General features: G+C 35.9%; 2 protein-coding genes across 5 annotated transcripts in view; both read right to left on the bottom strand.

Moving 5' to 3' along the window:
* The window catches only part of dnah6 (dynein, axonemal, heavy chain 6), an 80,058-nt gene extending 72,995 nt beyond the window's left edge, over window positions 1-7,063 (bottom strand). The window contains exons 1-11 of one of the 2 annotated variants that reach the window (XM_059553950.1): window positions 6,893-7,063; window positions 6,245-6,600; window positions 5,385-5,558; window positions 5,017-5,297; window positions 3,855-4,122; window positions 3,507-3,641; window positions 2,925-3,039; window positions 2,702-2,816; window positions 1,717-1,885; window positions 270-377; window positions 43-153 (exon numbers count right to left, since the gene is read on the bottom strand). In XM_059553950.1, the coding sequence (XP_059409933.1) occupies window positions 43-153; window positions 270-377; window positions 1,717-1,885; window positions 2,702-2,816; window positions 2,925-3,039; window positions 3,507-3,641; window positions 3,855-4,122; window positions 5,017-5,297; window positions 5,385-5,558; window positions 6,245-6,520 (1,752 nt within the window). In that variant the 5' untranslated portion in view covers window positions 6,521-6,600; window positions 6,893-7,063. The remainder of the gene's footprint in view (window positions 1-42; window positions 154-269; window positions 378-1,716; window positions 1,886-2,701; window positions 2,817-2,924; window positions 3,040-3,506; window positions 3,642-3,854; window positions 4,123-5,016; window positions 5,298-5,384; window positions 5,559-6,244; window positions 6,601-6,892) is intronic. The other variant, XM_059553951.1, reaches the window with a different exon arrangement.
* Window positions 7,064-7,679: 616 nt separating this feature from the next.
* Window positions 7,680-21,992, bottom strand: part of kdm4c (lysine (K)-specific demethylase 4C) — a 30,733-nt gene continuing 16,420 nt past the window's right edge. For 2 of the 3 annotated variants that reach the window (XM_059553952.1, XM_059553954.1), the window contains 4 exons: window positions 19,113-19,283; window positions 8,795-8,914; window positions 8,612-8,704; window positions 7,680-8,300 (listed from right to left, as the gene is read on the bottom strand). In XM_059553952.1, coding sequence (XP_059409935.1) covers window positions 8,112-8,300; window positions 8,612-8,704; window positions 8,795-8,914; window positions 19,113-19,283 — 573 coding nt within the window. In that variant the 3' untranslated portion in view covers window positions 7,680-8,111. The remainder of the gene's footprint in view (window positions 8,301-8,611; window positions 8,705-8,794; window positions 8,915-19,112; window positions 19,284-21,992) is intronic. The other variant, XM_059553953.1, reaches the window with a different exon arrangement.

The following is a 21,992-nucleotide window of genomic DNA, read 5'->3' as shown; positions in this document are numbered from 1 at the left end:
TAAGAGTGTATGTATTGATGCAGCCATGATATTTTTTAAAACCTTTTTGTTGATAATGGGTTGAGTAAAAGCATCAAAGTAGGTGTCTTGCAGCAGAGTATCCAAAGACAATACAGTTTTCTCAAACCTTCCAGTAATCTCTGCTACACACTCCTGATATACACACAAATGGCACACATAAACATATGCATTGTGCAGATATACACATATTGGTTAAGCTGCAGACAAGCTTTGCAAGAGATGCAAGTATAGAATGCAGAAACACAAACCTGGAAGTCGTCATTGGAGGGCTGGTATGATAAGGAGTGTGTGTCCAGCATCAGCTCAGTTAGAAACATTGGCTGATGGGAAGTATTGACATTTTGCTCTGCTCTGACCTGTAACACACACACATACTTTTGTTTGTTTAACTATAATACTGAGGGTATCTCAAAGACTTCCACTGTTTATATAATTTGATTATATTTTAGCCTAACCCAACCCCTACGCCTAAACATAACAGTATTCTGTAACAGTTTTACAGGTTTCACTATAATAGTGAGGGCACACACACACACACACACGCATACCATAAAACTAAAAATTTAAACTGAATAAAAATAAAACAAACAATAAAACTTACAAAAAAAAAAAAAAGATGCACTTGCATAATTTGACAAAACTGAAGCTTGTAAATGATGCACAATAAAACTATTCTGTTTATATTATGTATGTTTATATTCTGATACTTACCTTTTATATTTATCTGATATTCAACTCTTTTTTTCTGTACATTGCATGTCTGATATTTGATGCTCTTCCCTGACATTGTCAATCTTACATTTTGATCTAATTTATTTTAACAAAACTGTTAGTCACAATAGAAATGAAACCAGTGAAGAAAGTGAGGAACTTGATTTAATTTACATTTAGTCATTTAGCAGATGCTTTTACCCAAAGCGACTTATAAATGAGAACACTGGAAGCATTCAAAATCAACAAAAGAGCAATGTTACGTAAGTGCTATAACAAGTCTTAGTTAGCCTAACACAGTACATGTCACAAGTTTATATATATATATATATATATATATATATATATATATATATATATATATATATATATATATATAATAAATAAAAAGAAAACAGATAGAATAGAAAAAGAATAGAGCAAGCTAGTGTAAGAGGCCTTTTTTGATTTTGTTAATTGTAAAATAAAAAAGAAAACCGACAGAAAACAAAAAGATTATAAAAGCGTTAGTGTTAGTTTTTCTGTTTGTTTTTTAAGAAAAACAAGCAGTTAGTAAATTAATAGAGTGCAAGTCTAAAAGGGACAAGGTTTTTTATTTATTTATTTTTTAAGAAAAGAATTAGAATAGAGAGTGCCTAGTTAGAATGTCAAAAGTGATAAATTCACCAAATACTGAAAAGGTTTTTATTTATTTCACTATTTCTTAACATTATAATAATTATTATTACAATATAATTATTATTTGTATGATAAATCTGAAAATGACTTAAAATCAGTGATTTGAAAAGTGGCAAAAATAAATTGAACATATGATAAAAAAAAAGGTTGCAGACAATTATCTGTTTGATATCTTAGTTTTAATAAAAAAATATATAATAAAGGTGACTGTAGCTAAAAATATCACAGACATACAGACTGAAATGAACAGAAAAAAAAACTGTAATAATATTACCCTGCATCACATACCCAAACAAGCTTACTAACCTTTACATCAGGATCAAGGCTGGTCTCACCACCTGCCCAGCTCTGGATGAGGGTGAGTGAAGGGGTGTGTGTGATGTGCTCTTGAAACACACTTAGTAGCTTACTGATCGAGTTGACTACAAGCATGTGTGTGGTGTTCACAATAAGATAATCAGCCAGTCTGATGAAACTATGGAGACCAAAGAAACAGTTCTGTCACTGCAAAATAATTAAATAAATATATATTTTTAAATATATAAGGTGCACTGTGTAATTTTTATTGCAACCAATTGCTCAGTTCCCCGCTCACCCCTCCCTTTAGAGAAGTTATGGTGGCCGACACAGGTAAAGATGACGTCGGTAAAGACAGCACAGAGCAATGAGATTTCCTTACAAAGGTAAATCAGGGAATTATATTTACTTAATTATTCAATAAATCAATGTTATTGTGAATGTTCATCAGTGACTAAATGGTGGCGACTTCCATGTAAGGGGACCCATGGTGAATGTAGATAAAAATGGCTCAATCTAAGGTAATAAAAACATAACGGTTTATTAAGGAAGGTCTTTATACACCTCTGAAAACATAGTTATATATATTATATTGCAATTCTGTAAACAGATAGTTGTAAATATTACACACTGCACCTTTAATATCTCCTTTTGTGCTCCACAACAAAAATAAAAACTAATGAGTTTTTGAGAGTGTTACACATTTAAGCACCTAAGAAAAAAGAGCGCTTATGCTTCTAAATAAAAGTATGTGTTATTAATCTAAAGTTGATTATTAGATATCATATGTTGATTATTAATTATACTGGGCCGATGTGATCGTGCTTTCAGCTGCCTGAAGTTAAAATAAATGTATTCTATCATTCATTGCACAGAATAATTAATCAGCCTAGAGAGCATGTTACATTGTCAATAATCAACAACTGATGAAGTGTTTGCTAATAAATCAGTCTGGGTGTGTTGCGAGTTAGTATTGTTAGTAATGTTGACTAACCAAGTAAGACGCCTGCAGTGGTAGCTTTTGTTTGCTTGCTGCGTATAACTCATCTTCTGAGGTAAATCCTCAAATAGCAATCCAAAAGCAGGTGATGCTAACTCTTCATTAGCATCTGATGCATACATTTAAGAAAGGGGAAAACAATTATAATATTAAATTCTGAATATGCCAGCTGTTATAATTACATATAATTGCTTTTGTATCTGAATAAAGGCGTCACCAGTCTCCAAGTCGGCATAGTCAGGTGTGTGTCCAGACTCTTTCAAAGCATTTTGACAGGCACTTCTTGCCACTTCCATTACTAGCTCCCTGAACTTCTCAAGACGAGAAGACACCTAGAACACAGATACAAAAAGAAACAATTATACATGACAATGACCGAAAATATATATATGTTTACTGAAAATATATAGAAAGAAAATATATAGATATTACATAATATAGAAAATATATATGTATATGTATATACATGCATACATACATACGCATGTGTGTGTATTCAAATATATTTTATTACAAATATCTTTTATTTTATTACATGTACATCTGTATATTTGTATTATTGTTTATTTGTATTATTGAATGTTAAATTACTTTAACATATTGTTACATACATTTTGATATATAAGTAAATATACTGTCACATATTTTTCTATATATGAGAAACTGTAATTCCTTATATATTATTCAATATATTGTAATCCATTTTTTTTTATGTAATAATTAAATATACTGAAAGTTAATCCATAAGTAAATATATTTTCTTTGCATAAAGGAACACACAAACACAGATCTCTCTCACCTCCTCCAGCTGTTTGTATTGTGTGCTCTGAAACTCTTTTAGTGTATATGTATGGTCTTTCTCTATTCGACACAAAGGCATGTCACTTATGTGGTAACACATCTCCTTGATGTCAATCAGTGCTGGTCGGAGAGACTGAAATAAAGACATTATACTTTTCATCAATCATCTGCTGTCTTTTCTTTTTGTAGGTATTTACAATATGTAAAATGTGTAAAATTCAATACAATATGTAACATATGTAAAATTCAAGTGGCTCTCATTGACAGATCATATTTTTTATTTAAATAAATCAGCTTTTTTTAAAGCCATATAGTATATGAAATAAATACAATACCACTGGCATACCTCATTGAGAATGAAGAGATGCTCTTGCAATGACCGTCTGCATTTGCTGATTTTCTTATAGCGCACATTGGTGCGCCATACACGGAAAGCCTTCCACTTGCGGAAGAGGGCAAACACGGGGATGCCCAAAAGCTTCCGGTGATATTGGTATTCCTGCTCCCAGCGTTCTAAGGGCAAACAGTCCACCTCAGTCCCATAGTAGTGCATTACTGCATGAGTGCTGACTGTATAGTAGTCTGACTTGTTGATATTGTCAAAAGTTGCAATTCTGTTAAAAGAATAATTGAAGAATTCAGAAATAAAGGTCTGGTTTAACACAGTTTACAGTTCATATGTATTTGCATATATCACTTTTTCATTCTTTCATCAAAAGTCCTCATAAATATGTGATGCCAAACATCATTCAGAATTGTTTTTTTCAACAGACGGGATTCAGGTTACGGAACTTCCTATTCATTCCTATGGTATCCATAAACAGTGATTGAGTGTTGCACAACTCTGAAATTATGGCACATGTTAGTTACATGTTACATGTTAGCACACAAGTTAGGCATTACGTTATCCAATAGGAATACAGACCCTCTCATCTAAGACCATCTCGGATGCTGACTAAATTTCTTATTATTGTCAATGCTGAAAAAAAGCTTAAAGGGGTCATATCTGATTTCAAGTTTTCCTTCTTCTCTGGAGTGTTACAAGCTGTTCGTGAATAGATAAGATCCCTAAAGTTTACTGGGAGACCGCATGACAGTATGGTGTGGGGCATAACATTTCTGTCACGCGGTTGAGGTATTCAGCTAATCACAACGCACTGGATAGCTGGCCAATCAGTGCATACCTCGCTTTTTTTAGAATGAAGTTTTTTTAACCTTAAACCACATAAACACATTTCATTACACCAAATGCACAAAATAATGTTCTTTTCAGCAACATCATATGGCCCCTTTAATATTTTTGTGGAAACAGATACTTTTTTCCAGGAATGTCTGATAAATAGAAAGTTCAGAGGGACAACATTTATTTGAAATCTTTTGTAACAGTGCAAAAATCTTTGATCAATTTAGTGCATTCTTGCTTAATTAAAAAATTAATCTGACACTAAACTTTTGAATGGTAGTATACAAAGAAATTTCTATTTGATTGAAAAAAATGCATTTCTTACTTGAGATTGTATGAATCAAATTTGATGGATGATTTAGGTTCTGCAGACGTCACATAAAGGAATCCCAAGTGAGGGTTATTCCGGATGGTTTGGACAATGTCGGGTGGGGAGTGAATTTTGGCACGAATAACTTCCTCTACTGAGTTGAACAGCAGTGAACTAGACAGTGGTGGAGAGGGGGTGTAGCTCAGAGGTGAAACCGCAATGGCATTGCTTCTAGATGAGCTCTTGTCTCTTTTAGGGGGTGATGGGATCCTGAGCGAGCCCTGAGTCAACTGCACCTGAAATCAACACATAAAATGCACAAAATTATTACTAATGTTACAAGACACATCTGCCATAGTTGTCTATGATGAGAGTGTCTAGACCTGTCTATCCCTGACATGGTCAGGAATTCTGGGAAGCTGTAGCGGAGAGGGTCCTCTCTCTGAGAAGGGGTCAATGGACTGGACCTCATTAGAGGGAAAAGACATCTTAGGGCTCAAGTTGACCCTCTGGGTGTTCTCCGGTTTCATATGTTCACTGCGTCTCTTCAAAACTGGCTAGAGTAAAATATAGATGGTGTCCTTAAATGGTTAACAGCAATGAGTATGACAGTTATTTTTGTTTACCACTGTACATTTACAAAATGTTGATTAATATTCAACTCATAATGACATACACCACTGACAAAGAAAAGAAAAATCTTTTGAATATCTAGTTTTTAAATATACACTTTCTAAGGTATTTTTTACAAAAATCATGAATTTTTAATTAATAAATATTTGTATTTTGAGGAGCACCATGTGACATTTTACAACCTGAACTAATCTTACAAACATTTTGCAAACAAACATTAATGTAATAAAGATTTTATAAAATATTTTTATTAGAAATTAAAATAACTACTTTAAAAGCTTGTCAAAAAAAAATATTATTTTGATGAGATGTGTTCTTCTTCATTATGATTTGAGAATAGCTGCTTTACACTGACATTTTAACTTTATACTCCCCAAAATAATATAAACATAATAATAATAATAATAATAAATTAAAACCTACAGTCTATGATTAAAACATGTCCATTTTAGCAGGTATATTCAAGTATGTATGCACATTTACTAAACATTTTAGAACAAAACTAAAAAATTTCATCATGTCACCAATTTTCACAGCCAAAATAAATTGAATGAACAAATTAACAAACACACAATTTATACACTGAGTTCTCAGTTGTTATTGCGCTTACCAACATCTCAACTTGTGCTGGTCTCTGTGTGGCCCATTGTCTTTCCTGAGCTTTGGTTCTGTGAGGAAACACCAGAGCATCAGTGTTCAGCTGTGGACGTCTGGGCACTGCTGAGACAAGTCTAGCCCTCAGCTGCTCCACATCAACAGGTGCCAGGGAACCAGGTACACTGGTGGACACAGGTAAAGACACAGCTGTCCCAAATAACTTCTGTTTGCCAGGACCTTGCTCTGGTCCTGCCTGGCTCCTGGTTGACTCTTTCTGAAAAGAGTACATGACCAAACTGTCCTCCTATTTGTGTTCTTCCCCCAAAAAATTGCAATTCCTTCTCCTCTGAGTTATGTCTGGACGGTAAACTCTTTAAATACAGTAAAGAAAACAGCATGTTAGTGACAATCGTAGTGAACTGCCATATTACATCAGTAACAATACAAAAGGATTAGTGTTGCTAAGCAACCCGCGAGAAGTTGTTTTGCTTATTAAACTTTTGCCAAATAATACCGCAACATCGACCAGAATATCGTACTTTATATCGTTATATATTACAGGCATATCTTTAAGTGTTTTATTAAAAGTTTAATAGTCCATTCGTTGTAGTAAAATAAAAGGCGCACTGACTGTCCTGCAGCAGACAGCAGCAATACTTACAACATGTGTTTACAAGTCCCAGAGTATGACATGCTAGTCAGGTGCAAACTAAATTAACTTCATGAGAAGCGACGAAATGTTTATGATTTTTATGTCTTTTAAACTGGTCAGAAGAGTAACGTTAGCGGTTGAGCTCTTCTACTGAGCTGTTTGTCGTTACTTAGCAACGAAGTGTACTTTTCACCACTTCCGCTTCAGATAACAGCACTACAGAAGGAAATCCGAACTCGTTACTGCAAACCGGTTCTTTTGAATTATTTATTTCAAAGAACCGACTCAGTGATTCTTATAAATTAGAACTTTAATACACAGACTAATTCAGTGCCATAATTCAGTACACGATCTCACACTTTCAAATAAAACTATATGCAGACTGCTGCTTGTATTTTTTTCTGATTGTAAAAATTCGTGCTGTAATTTGATGTATCGCAGACACTGGTCTATAATTGTTTATAGATCAGTGGTCGCATATCAGTTTGTATAGTAACCATGCTTCAGCAGCTGTTATATTGTCATAGAATCAAGTCGTGAAGATTATATTTGTAACATTTCTGCCGTTTGGCTATTAAAGTAACTTTTTATATATCATACAGGACTTGGTCCACTCTCTTATTAGCTCACTGTTCATTTTTCCGACTCAAAAGTTTCAATGATCATACAGGCAGAGATTAGCCAAAATAAATTATTTCAAGAAATACATTGTGGTCCTGGTTTTATATATAATGTGTAAAGTAATCATCAATAGAGGTCAAGGCACAGATCACAAAACAACATATCTTTATTTTTTTTTCAACAGCTGTAAGCACCACATAGAACAGAAAGAATAAAAGGCCAAATAAATAAAGAGATTGAGATTTTAAGTAAAATGTGACATGTGCTTTCTGGACATCAGTAGCAACCTTTTTTATTCATTTAGCATTTATACCATTTTAATGTCAATGCTAATAGTGTCAGTGACTAGGAATGGTGCATGAAACAAGACAAATCATATACAAAACAAGCATGCAGGTGAATTTAGTCTCATCAGTGTTGGGGAGAAAATTGCAAAATTACAATGCTACAGAAAACAATTTGAGGCTACAAAAACCTCTGAAATATAACAGGAAAAACTTCTAATTTAGAAAAAACATTCTTGTCCCTGACAGATGAGACCACAGTATTTCTGTATTTTAGACTTTTAAAAATCATGATCTCACTGATGTACAATCTTCAAACCCATTTAAAACACCCCCTCTCCATTCTTCCATTTGTTGGCTTGACTGCATGTTTCTGAGTTCCTGGTGAAGGTTCGAGGGCTAATGTGGGCAATAAAATCCGTCTGAAACCGTGAATTTGGTGTGCGTTGCCGTTTCCTTTCACCTTGCGTGGTGAAGAACGCATCCTGGAAACGCATGCTGGATGCCGTGGACTGCAAAGCACACATATACAATTACACACATATACAATACATTCAAAAGAGAAACATAGAAGGTCAAATATTTCCTTTACCACTGATTAACATTGTGTGGATTTAAGAATGAATCTCTCGTTTAAAATCTTCCTGGTCTACCGACATTTGTTATGAGATGTTTAATCCAGAGAAGTTTAAAAATATCTTCTTTTGTGTTCCACAGACAGTCTTAATGGTTTGGAATGATGTAAGAGTGGGCAAATGAAGACAGAGTTTTAATTTTTGGGTGAGTTAGCCTTTTAAAGAAAGTTCAACGAGTGAGAACTCACCAAACGACCTTTGACTTTTTTGGGCAGGTCTTCTTCCAGCGTGTAAATGTCCTCTCTCTTCGCCAATACCTGGGATCCATCTTCAAATTCAACCTACAAACAAGAACACAGGACAAACCATGAACAGTTATTATGGAAGCAGTAGAGCAGCAGTACTAGAGAATATGACTATAGAGTGTGTACCTGATACATATATGAAGTATTAGAGCCAAGGTACTTGGCTCCATAAAAAAGTCCATCAGGCCACTTCACCTGAACAGCCTCCCCCACTTCAGGAGGCCCAAGGTGGGCACAATCTCTGCTCTGCAGGGCAAAAAGAGAACAGATTTCACTCTGATGTCAAGATACCAAACTAAATACATTATGCTTATATTGTATGCATGTACGTAGGTTTAGGGGAGGACGCTAGGTACTAGTCCCTATCAATATTTTGAGATGACAAATTTGTCCCCACCAATATTTAGCAAGCTCCTTTAAACTGCTATTTGGATCTTTGCATTGCTATTTGGATCGATTCTACGGCCAGAACGATGACAGTACAAGAAACGCCATAATTTGATTGGCGGCGGGGTATCTGACAGGCTACACGTGCGGCCCGGGACTACTTTTGTGCTTGCACTAGCAGCGAGCGGGTGGTGTGTGTGTGCGCGCGCATGTTGACGACGCAGAGAGAAGCACCCGACTGCAGCCTGCCTACTCTGATTGGTTCAATCATCTTTCATAGACATACATGATAGGAAATGTGTGCGTAGTTGGTGTAGGACGGAGAATGCTGTTTAAAAAGCTAAAAACACTGTACAATTTTATAAAGCCTTCATAATGCACAAAAGAAGAAAAAAAAACATTAGCCTGTAACTCGCCATGTCCCTGAAATGATTGTGTTGTTAAATTAAGCTGATCTTTAGGCTAACATACGAATATAGTAAATTAATTGGGTTGATTATCCACAGTAAGATGATCAGGTCTTTTATTGAACCTCTTGCTCAAGCAATCAGAGAACATAAAAACATCTCAGGTATTATGATAGGAGACTCGGAACATAAAGCATGCTTGTATGCTGATGATGTCCTCAACATTATCTAACCCTAAAGTGAGTTTACCCAACCTCTTGTCCTTACTTAAAGAATTTGGTACCTATTCAGGATACAAATTAAATTTGCAAAAAACTCAGATTATCTCATTTAACTATCACCCATCCATAGATATTAAAAAATTGTCAAAATTCAACTGGAAAAATAACAAAATAAAATATTTAGGAATCCAAATTCCAAAAGATCTTTCTAGATTGTTTGAGGAAAATTACGCTATATTGACCTCAAATATTAAAGCTGATATACAGCGGTGGTCTATGTTGCCAATGAATATGTATAATAGGATTGATATTATCAAAATGAATGTGTTACCAAGAATTCTCTATTTGTTCCTGGCACTGCCAATTCGGATACAACCCAAACAATTTTATGATTGGAATAGAATGAGGTCACATTTTATTTGGGCAAAACAAAAACCAAGAATAAAGTTCCAAACATTACAGTTGCAAAAGGAGAAAGGCGGATTGGCTTTGCCATGTTTGGAAGATTACTACAAAGCAGCACAGCTGCGAGTACTGATAGGCTGGAGTGACCCAACATGCGAGGCTAAATGGAAGGAAATAGATCAGTCATATTTTGACATCCCCCTACAGTCCATGCTTGGTGATAAACCTCTTCTCAATAAACATTTAAATTCACAATTTCTACCTTCCTGGATAACAGTACCAATAGAAATTTGGTTTAAAATACTAAAAAACAGCAATACTGAGAGGAGTGCCAGATGTTTAAGATGGCCAGCCTATGATTCTGAGTTTTTACCTTCAAAGACAGATTGTGGTTTTGTGCATTGGTCTCAAAAAGGCATCACGGGATATTGGGCTCTTTCAGATAAGAAGGTTCTTAAAAGTTACTCACAACTTTCAGACATATAATTTACAAAAACATGATTTGTTCCGATATCTTCAGCTGAGGCACTATTATGACAAGAATATACATTTTATGGAAGAAGAAGAAGTTGGACTGGTTAAACTTCTGTTAGAATCTTGCAAAGGTAATGCCCATAAGAAACAAATATCAAAGGTATATACATGTTTACAAGCTACAAGAAACCTCTCAACCACATATATTAGAAAAACATGGGAAAAAGAAGCAGATATATTAATTTCTGAAGATGATTGGTTGAACATATGTAAGACTGCCATGAATACCTCATTCCAGTACATTCTGGTACTTGGAGGGAGTTTATATCATAGACTGTAAAAAATAGGTTTATAAGGAAAAACATTGTACGTTTCTTCATTTCACCATATGTTAAGAGTAAACAATGTAAAGATCCAGACAAAGCTGTGTGTTGGAGAAACTGCGGTGACATCAAAGCAAACCATTTTCACGTTTTTTGGAGTTGTACCAAAATTACACCCTTCTGGTCAATGGTGGTAAAAGAAATAAAAAGCATAACTGGACTGGACTTGCGATGCGATTTCACAATAGTCTATTTAGGTAATCTACCTCAAGAGTTAACAAAATCAGAGAAGTATCTTCTGTCAATACTATTAGCTGGTGCAAAGAAAGCCATAACACGCAAATGGCTGTGTGAAGATGTTCCCTCCAAAACAGACTGGTTCCAGATCATCACAGACATTCGCGAAATGGAAAGACTCACATTCTCAATAAGGTTGGCCTCGGACAAATGTAAACATTATTGGAAAAAATGGGACAGTTATATGAAACAGAACTCTGCCTTTAGGTATTGACAAGTATTACTCTATTTTATTATGCTGAAATATTCATTGTAATAGTCTAATGGTATTGTGTGTGTGCAAACTAGATGCTCTGTGTTTTTGTTTTTGTTTTGTGGTCTGCTGTTTTGTTATTTTTGTAAAATAACATTTGTGAAAAATAAAGTAAAAAAAAAAAAAAAGATGATCAGGTCTTCAGATGGAAGAATGAATTATGAATTGAATAATTTTAGAAAATTTTATTATTTCATATCATCAGAGTATGAGAAAGGATAATTAAAGAGGTGTATCATTACTGTTTTAATTTATATAGCATGACAAGACAATTATTGTCATATATAATTATCCGTCATGCAGTTGATAAATGACACTGCAATATTCTAATGTGTCTGCCAATTAAATTTTTATGAAACTTTTAATTTTCTTTACTACATTGCAAAACATAGACTTTTTCTCCCCTTTATTTCAGGAAAAAATGCTGCTCCTCATTATTTGAAAGTGAAGAAATCGATAAACTTTTATTTCTATGATTCTGAAAGGACATAGGCCTACCTGTAAACCATTGCTATAGTAACGAACACAATTTCATGATAATTGTGCTCTTATTTTAGTGCAGTCTCACAGCTACTGTCAAATATTGAGATAAACTTAATAAAGTATCATCTATTTATATTAAATTGATATCTTCTCCGATATACATTTTGTGACTATTGAGCCGATTCTTTTCAATCAGCTGGAATGATTCCGCACATTCTACGTTTAATGTGGCTTAATGCGTTAAAAGAGTGTTTTTAAAAGACCAAACTCAGTAAACAAATTAATAATAAAGCATTCTATTCACTGACAGGCAGATGAGTCCAGAATAAGAATGCAATGTGTTTAATTACGTGTTAAGCATTTTCCTCCCATAGAAAACCATTAGACTAAAAGGGAAACGCGTAACGTGGTGTAATGCATTAAAACGTGTTTTAAAAAGACCAAACTCAGTAAACATTTTTAATAACACATTTTATTTACAGACAAGCAGGTTATGGCTGGAAATTAAACGCTTTGTGTTCGTATTCTGTGCTCATATCTGCTTGTCTGTGAATAGAATGCTTTATTAATAATCTGTTTAGGGAGTTTGGTCTTTTTAAAACACTGTTTTAATGCATAAAGCCACGTACTTTCACGTTAAGCGTGCTTTTAGAATGTCCCAATGATTAATTTGTGAATTAATCTGGTCAAGAAGAGTAAACTTGCAGCAGCTAACATCTCTTGATTCAATAAATCAGACATAGTGAGTCAAGTTAACAATAAAAAACTGCATTATAGTAAAGGCTTTGTAAAACTGTACAGCGTTTTTAGCTTTTTAAACAGCGTTCTCCGTCCAACACCAACTACGCACACATTTCCTATCATGTTTGTCTTTGAAAGACGATCGAACCAATCAGAGTAGGTATGGGGCGGGGCTGCACGTGCAACCCCGCCCCAGGTGCAGCTCCACATCGATCTGCAGGCTGCAGCCGGATGTACTTGGACGCCGAAGGTAAGTTACCAGGGCTGTCTCTGTGCCACATACAAAGGCCAGAGTAAAAACATTTTAATATTCCGTTTTTTTGCCCTTTTTTGTACTTTGTAGAAAAAGCCACCCAAGAAGAAGAAAGGGGACATAAGACGCTTTTTCATAAAGCAGAGTCAGAGTGTAAGTAGGCAAAATAACTAGCTAGCCACACAAATAAACTAGCAGTAGTGACTAACCAGGCTTTCAAATGCAGATTATACTGTGGAAAATAGTATTAACTGGTGATAGTATGTGCTACCCAGGATGATAGAATACTATGTTAGCAAGTAACTGAATGTCAATTAGCCTGTTCCTTAACTTAGAATCTTGCAGTCAACATAAACGGTGGATCTGGATTATGCTCCAAAAGTTCTTAAAGTCCACCTCTTGAAACAGTGTTTTTGTGTAAGTATAAATAGGCTGTTAACATACATAGTAAATTATGTTTGTTAAAAAACCGTATGGTAACCGTGTACTGGAGGTTAACGTTATAGTTTTTATAATAGAAAACGTTTATTATATTTATTTACTTAGATTTGTTTCCTTGTGGCAGAGTATTTTTTTGTTAGTGTAAATACTAATGTACATAATAATTTATATTAATAAAACGTTTGGTTGTTTAGCTTTACACAGTCTCAGGTTTTTATTTTTTTGAGAGTGCATTTTTGAGATTATACAGTTATACTAGCTCTTTAGGGACAGTATACAGGATGGTATATCGGGGTCAGGATACAATATAATGAGATGAAGTAGATTCACTTCTGTATTGTGATATTCTGTATTGCCAACAGTCTGAAATAAAAAAAGAAATTACCATTAAATCACTGGTATCTTACAACAAAAGAATATGGGGGGGGGGGGGGTATGGGGTTGTCCCCACCAAAGCTGAGACCAAACCTACGCCCATGATTGTATGTACTGTACAAATGCATGACAAAAATATGTAGGCCTGCACTTTTTTTGTGAAATATAAGAGGCTGTCAACTTTATAAGCATATCAGTCCCGGCGACAGGACACACGGCAAATGTGTATAAGTTAATGTGTTTGTCATTTAAAAAAACGTTATAATGCTCATTAAGGGAATAGATCTTTGGATTAACATCATGAAAATTCACCCATTTCTCCCGAAATATATAAAACTTTCACTAGTTCAACAGTGAACTAGGAGAAGCTTAAAATTTAATTTTCAGTAAACTACCAGAGATGTATAGTAACGAAGTAGAACTACTTCACTACTGTACTTAAGTACTAAAAGGCGGTATCTGTACTTTACTAGAGTATTATTTTTTTCTCCTACTTCCACTTTTACTTCAGTACATATTTTCGATTAGTTTAATACTTTTACTCCGATATTTTTTTTATGTGCTGCATCGTTACTCGTTACAATTATAAAAATGTTACGAATCATTCCATTACAAACAGAACTGTAGATCGCAGGTTTGATGAAGCTGGCACATCATTGAGCGAATCAAGCGATTAAGAAGACTGAGTGTGCTGACTGAACTGCTGTGAAGAGAGAGATGAACACCGAGCCGAGCCAGATAATGACTCGTTCACGAGTCAAGAACCGGTTGCATCGGTTTTCGAATCACCAGTAGTTCTTTCTGACAGTTCGATTGAATAAACCAGTTGAAGAAAACAGTTCACCGGTTCTTTTGCGCTCGACGTAATGGCGTCATTGGCGTTGACTGCAAGCCTTCGGTTTACCAGCGCTCATAACATTAGCACAGAATCAGTTCAGAATCACTCACCAAAAGAATAAGTTCGGTTCAGACGATCTGTGTGTCAGTCTGCTTCACGCTGAATCACACATGCGCAGTATCATCAGCTCCTCGGTTCTCGAATCGGACACGTCTGACAGAAACGGTTCTTGACCCCTGATCTATAATATAAGTTATATATATAGATCAGTGTTCTTGACTCGTGAACGAGTCAGTCTGTTGTTCGTTATCTGGCTCGGCTCGGTGTTCATCTTCAGTTCTCTCTTCACAGCAGTTCAGTCAGTGTACTGTTTGAGTGCATGAATTACTCTGGGATATTGGTTTGTTTGAACTCAGAGGGAGTGTCAGCCACATTAAACAAGTTAACAGCTTAAGTCATTTGTGGATTAATGCTTATTGGAGACGCGAACCGTTTAAAACGATTCAGTTCGATGTGGTGAACTGTTTCAAAAAGATCCGGTTACATCGAATGATTCGTTCGCGGACCGGATATCACAAACTGCTTTGTTTTGAACTGTCTTACAAGACAGGAAGAGAAGACAATGCTGAATAAAGTCTTCGTTTTCTTTTTTTTTTTGGACCAAAATGTATTTTTTCGATGCTTCAAAAAATTCTAACTGACCCTCTGATGTCACATGGACTACTTTGATAATGTTTTTCGTACCTTTCTGGACAATGGAGGGACTGAGAGCTCTCGGACTAAATCTAAAATATCTTAAACTGTGTTCCAAAAATAAACGGAGGTCTTACGGGTTTGAAACAACATGAGGGTAAGTTATTAATGACATAATTTAGCAATTTGGGCGAACTAACCCTTTAATCTGTTTTTTGTTTACAAAAAGTTACAGTCAAAGGAATTGTGATTGTCCTTTAGGTTAATCATTTGAAATAGTAAAAACAATATGTTCAAACTTTTGACTACTTTCTTTAATAACTACATAACACCAGGGCTCCAAACAAAAAAATCGAGTAAGGAGCAATTTAGGTGCCATATGATTTTTTTAGGTGCCACAGAATAAACATGTTTTATGCATTTTATTTAAATTATTTATTTTACATTTTAACTTTTTAATCATACTGGCGTGTTTATGTCTCATCTTTTCTTGACTTTATCAGCATTTTAATCCATCTTGTAGATGACCTGGGAATGAAGGTTCACTTAAAGTGGGAGCTAAATGTCTTTTCCACCTTGAAATATACAGTCATGCGTTGTTTATTACACAAAATCTGTACCAATATCATGGACCATAAGCATCACTTGGCCCCTGAGTATAGTTTGGGGTCCTATGAGAGTTTTGTCATACTCTCTTAAAAATAAAGGTGCTTCATGATACCATAAAAGAACCTTTTTTCCTGTCTAAATGGTTTCATAAAGAACCTTTAACATTTGAAGACAATAACAGATTATGAAAAGGTCAGAAAGAGATTGTTCTTTCAAAGAGCCTTTGACTGAATGGTTCAAAATTGTTCTGTGAAGAACCTTTTAAGCTCCTTTATTTTTAAGAGTGCATGTCTTTCACACTTTCAGTCTGTTTTTCTTAATTAGTAAAATTAAATTTTATAGGAGGAGTTGAATCATGTAGACAACAGGTTAAGTAAAAATATTAAAATTCAATAGCTCATAAATATAGCAAAATGCTCCTCTTTATAGTTATTTTTCTAGCTGTCTGATGAGCTTATGGACACCGAAAGGTTACTGAGGTTATATTACGTTGCAATGTTTACAAGCTTTACACGTTTTCTGCAGTTTGAAAGTGTTGTTCTGTAGAATCTCTTATAAAATAGCCTACCGTTTGATGTTAATTCATGTTCATTATGTACTCATTATGAGCAAGGTATGATAGGTTCACGTGCTGCTTGAACTGAGGCACTACTCGCGATCGTGCCTGCCGCATTAGGGGCCGTTCACATGTCGCGTCTTTTGCGCGTCTTTTTTCAAATGTAGGCGCGCGGTATTCGTGCGTGCTCATAATGGCAGCGACGCGCTCGTTTTTTTCCAGAAGCGCCCGCACCGCATCGAGTTAAAAACATCTCAACTTTTCAGAATCCCGCAAGCGCAACGCAGGTCATATGACAAGAACCAACCAATCAGCTTCATCCTTTCCAGTACCAACGTTGAAAGCTCAGCCAAGATGAAGGAACAGCTGATCATAGCTGTATATGGATAGCCATTTTTAAATAAATTTAGTAACAGAGCTACTGCAAGCGATTTTTAGTGCTGCAAATCCATTTATCCTTTGCTGAAATTTACGCGTCTTCATGGAGAGAGCAGGTCATGGTTGCTTAGCAACGGCAGACGCCTCAGGAGCGCAATAGCCCAAAGGCTTTTGGAAAAAAATCAGAAAGCGGCACGCCTAGCGTTTTCCACGCGTTTTTTGGCGCGATATGTGAACGGCCCCTTAAAGAGCACCAAAACTGTATTTATTGTTTGAATTTTGTTATGAATTTGGAATAATTTTAAAGCTGATACTTTGTAAATTAAAAAGTAACAAAGCACAAAGCTTTTTGCAAATACTGGACGGCAAGTGCACTTCAAATAATGAAGTTCATGCATTAACAGAACACAGCATGGACTGAGATCTTGTTAAGAAGAAGCCTTATGATTATAAACGAGAACTGTTAACGATATTGCCAATATCCACACAGATGACAGCTTTACCTGTTGTAGTTTGTTCAAGTTATGAACGAAATAGACGCTGTTTTTCTGCACTTTCTCTTCAAGTCTCCATCATTTCTCCCTCTCACGCGTTTATCAGGTGTGTGTCAGCGCTGCTGCGCGGCAAATGAGGACTGTTTAAAACTCTTTTTCCCACTAAAACTTCGATGCGTATTCTCTCAATTCGCGAACATAACAAAAGATGTGAATGCAAAACAATCAGGAAAAAAGGCATTACATGCAATTTTTTAAGAGATAACATGTAAATACATAGGCCTAGTCGCCAGTGGCGACCTTAGCAAAAACTTCACTCGCATTTTAATATTTATGGTCGCAAATGCGACCGTTTTAGTCGCAGTTTGGAGCCCTGTAACACAATACTTGTACTTTTACTTTCAGTACTTGAGTAGTAAATTTTCAAATAGACTACTTGCAATACTTAAGTACAAAAAATGTTGAATACTTTAGTACTTCTACTTAAGTGTGGTGCTTAAAGAGCACTTCAACTTCTACTCAAGTAATTTTTTTGATAGAGCACTTGTACTTTTACTCAAGTCTGGGTCTCTAGTACTTTATACATCTCTGTAAACTACACAACGTTTATGTGAATAAAACACATTGTCAGATTTTAATTGAAAGGATTATTATTGCCGCTTTCCTTGAGCCAAGAACACACTACATGACTGTCATGCCGATAATGAATGCCTAGTCGGACTGGGTCTGTTCCAGTTGGGCTACGTCGCTGTTGGCAGTCGGCAGAAAAATATGATGTTGTTCATGATTATTTTATTTTATTGCTGTAATTAATTTATAGCATTACAAGATGACTTGTTGAATGCATTTTGGAAGCGATGACTGATGAATGTATTTTTAGTCCAGTGGCTGTATATAAGATTAGTACTGACCAAATTCAGAGTCTGTCATATGTGGACCAACTTACTATGTTGTGTATTTTCACCAGTATCAATATGAAAAATAACTTCAACTTTCATATTGATTTAATGGATTTATTGCATTGGGGGGGGGGGGGGGGGGTTATAAAATATTATAATAAATCTTTGAAAATCTAAATCTGGATTTGAACATTAACGTTTGCTGTACTAATAAAATGAACATTTAAATACACAATTAGCATTTTTAAATGACTTTTGTTTCTGAATAAATGGAGCAGTTATGTTTTATTCGTGTAGTGTGCTCCCAGCTTCAGACACCAGTGCATTTAACAAACGCATAAACATCAGTGTGTATTTAACAAATATTTTTAATTTTTTTTGCTAGCAGTTCATTTAAATGTCTGAAACCTAAAATAAAATAAAATTTGATGTGGTTTAAAACACTGGATTATAGTGATATAAGCTATGAAAAGCTCTGAACGTGTCACTGGCTCAGCTCCAGACAAAGTGTGAAAACATGTTTTAATTTAGCAGTGAACGCTCTAAATACACTGGTGACCGTCCACATGTAATGGTTAAAATTGAAGTAGTTCGAGGGGGTGGAGGGTGTCAAATTGAATTTGAGGTGGCACAAATCGGATCAGAGGGGTACCCCTCGTTTAAAATCGCGTTAGTTTAGATTGCATTCCGAGTTTAAAATCATATTCCAGGTGTGGAGGGGTGGGTCCTTCAGTTCATTGCAGGGGGGCTTCAGAATGTCATGGTAGGGCTTAGCCCCCCACCCCCCTTGACGATGGGCCTGAAGCATATTCTGTATTTTTTATGCTTAAGTTTGTTTTCATGCTTTAGCTCGCTGAAAACATGCCTCAAGATATTCACTGGAACAACTAATGGCTAGCAGCATAAGAAACACTCACCACAATGTCTTCAGGGAATGTATCATTGCTGAATGAGCCATCATCAAACATAACCTCATATAATGTCTGGGCCATGACCTGGGTAACACGGGAGCTGTAGTAACGAAGATTTTTGTGTTTGGAGATCACCGTCTGGCCAACTTCTAATACACTTTTGCTAACTTTCACTTTCTGGGGGAGAAGAAAAAAATTCTTGATGATGGGCCGATTATGTGATATTTTCTCAGTCTGTTTTTTAATAGGTAAAAAAAATGGCAATTCATATAGACAATGACATGAATATGCCTTTTCAAGAAAAAAATCTTTTGAATGTCAAAGCAGTTGTGAATAGTATAATTAGAGTTTGACTTTTTTTTTGTCATGTCTTTAAAGGTGCCATAGAATGCATTGATGCAATATTTTAAATTGTTATCTGATATCTACATAGAAGGCTTAGGTAAGGCTTAGGTAAGCAAAAAATCTCCAGAAACGGTCTTACATGTCCATTTACAACCCTAGGTATTGTCCCTAGAATTAAATAGTCTATTTTTACCTTATTTGGAAGGGTCATGAATAATAATGTTGTGCTCTGCTCTGATTGGCTGTTTCACAGTGCGGTTCATTTCAGTTGCTCACACAGCAGGAATAAAACACAGGGAAAATATATATTTCAATACTGTCTCTCGCAGTTATATCATTGGGTAATTATACTGCATATAACGTGTGCATCAGGTAGCCGCTATTAATATATGAGACATTGAAACTGCTTTCGAATGCACGATCATTTTAATTTCACTTTCAAGATTTGCAATCACACATTCTCTGTCTAACTACAGTGGCAGTACTTACCACACATTTTACATTACATTAAATTTAGCAGATGCTTTTATCCAAAGTCGCTTCAAATGAGGACAATGGAAGCAATCAAAATCAACAAAAAAGCAATGATATTCAAGTGCTTTAACAAGTCTCAGTTAGCTTAACGCAGTACACGTAGCAAAGGTTTTTTAAATAATATAATAAAAAGAAAACCGACAGAATAGAAAAGGAATAGAGCAAGCTAGTGTTAGATGTCTTTTTGCTTTTGTTAATTGTACAATAAATGAAAAGAAAACAGATAGAATACAAAAAGATTAGAAAGCTAGTGTTTTTTTTTTTTTAAGAATACATTTTTTAACAATAGTATTAGAACAGAGAGTGCTAGAGATAGAGGGTCAAATAAAGATGGAAGAGATGTGTTTTTAGTGGATTCTTGAAGATGGCTAAGGACTCAGCTGCTCGGATTGAGTTAGGCAGGTCATTCCACAAGACAGAACATTTAATTTAAGAGTCCGTAAAAGTGATTTTGGGCTTCTTTGGGATGGCACAATCAAGCAATTTTAACTTGCAGAATGCAAGCTTCTAGAGGGCACATAAGTCTGAAGTTATGAATTTAGGTAAAGGGATGCAGAGCCAGTGGTGATTTCGTAGACAAACATCAATGCCTTGAATTTTATGCAAGCAGCTATTGGTAGTCTGTGCAAATTGATAAACAGAGGTGTAACATGGATTCTTTTTGGCTCATTAAAAATTAATATTTCTGTTGTGTTCTGGATAAATTGTAAAGGTTTGATAGAACTGGTTGGAAGACCTGACAAGAGATCCTGGACAGAACAAGAGCTTGAACAAGGAGTTGTGAAGCATGTTATGAAAGAAAGGGCCTGATCTTCTTGATGTTGAATAAAGCAAATCTGCAGGACCGGACAGTTTTAGCACTGTGGTCTGAGAAAGTCAGCTGATCATCAATCAAAACTCCAAGGTTTCTGGCTGTTATTGAAGGAGTTATGGTTGATGTGCCTAACTGGATGGTGAAATTGTGATGAAATGATGTGTTTGCTGGAACCACAAGCAGTTCTGTCTTGGAAAGGTTGAGTTGAAGGTGATGGTCCTTCATCCAGAAAGAAATGCGGTTGAGTGCGGTTCCTGAGATACCAATAGGGTTGACAGGAGGATCTGTTGGTTAACGGTGTCAAAAGCAGCAGACAGATCCAGCAACATAAGTATTGAAGTACTGAAGAAGTATTGGAATCCGCTCTTGCCAGTTTTAGGGCTTCAACAACTAAGAGCAAGGCAGTCTCTGAAACCAGACTGGTTGCTGTCAAGGAGGTTGTTCTGTGTGAGAAAGGCAGAGACTTGGTTGAACACAGCTCGTTCAAGTGTTTTTGCAATGAAAGGAAGAAGGGAAACCGGTCTGTAGTTCTCTAAACGAGATGGGTTAAGGGTGGGTTTCTTAAGTAGTGGGATTATACGATCCTGTCTAAATGTTGAGGGAAAACCACCAGTGTAAAGGGATATGTTGATGTAAGTGAGTGCAGGTAAAACTGCAGGAGAAATGGCTTGAAGGAGATGAGATTGAATAGGATAATGCGGACAAGTGAAAGTTGTGACATTTGCCAAGTACGGTAACCCATACTCGGAATTGGTGCTCTGCATTTAACCCATCCAAGTGCACACACACAGCAGTGAGAAGTGAACACACCTTGAACACACACCCGGAGCAGTGGGCAGCTATATATCCAGCGCCCGAGGAGCAACTAGGGGTTCAGTGCCTCAAGGGCACTTCTCCCTCCCACCTACAACTCCTGCCAGCACTCAAGACTCGAACCGGCGACCTTCTGGTAACTAGTCCAAGTCTTTAACCATTAGGCCACAGCTGCCCCTTTGGATGTAGTAGGATGATTAGAAAGGATGAGACTTCTTGCCTCAGAGAGTGAAGAGAAGGATGTGAACAAGTGTGTGTTTGCTGGTAAAATGTGCTTGACAGATTGTGGTGTGGAAAATTGTGCACTGATGTTTTTAATTTTATTCATGAAAAACGTGGCAAAGTCGTCAGCTATTAGAGTTGATGCAGGAGGGGGGGGA

The sequence above is a fragment of the Carassius carassius genome, chromosome 7 (assembly GCF_963082965.1).
Source record: "Carassius carassius chromosome 7, fCarCar2.1, whole genome shotgun sequence".
Taxonomy (NCBI): Eukaryota; Metazoa; Chordata; class Actinopteri; order Cypriniformes; family Cyprinidae; genus Carassius; species Carassius carassius.
Note: the sequence above shows the minus strand (reverse complement) of the source record. Positions and strands in the feature narration are given on the sequence as shown.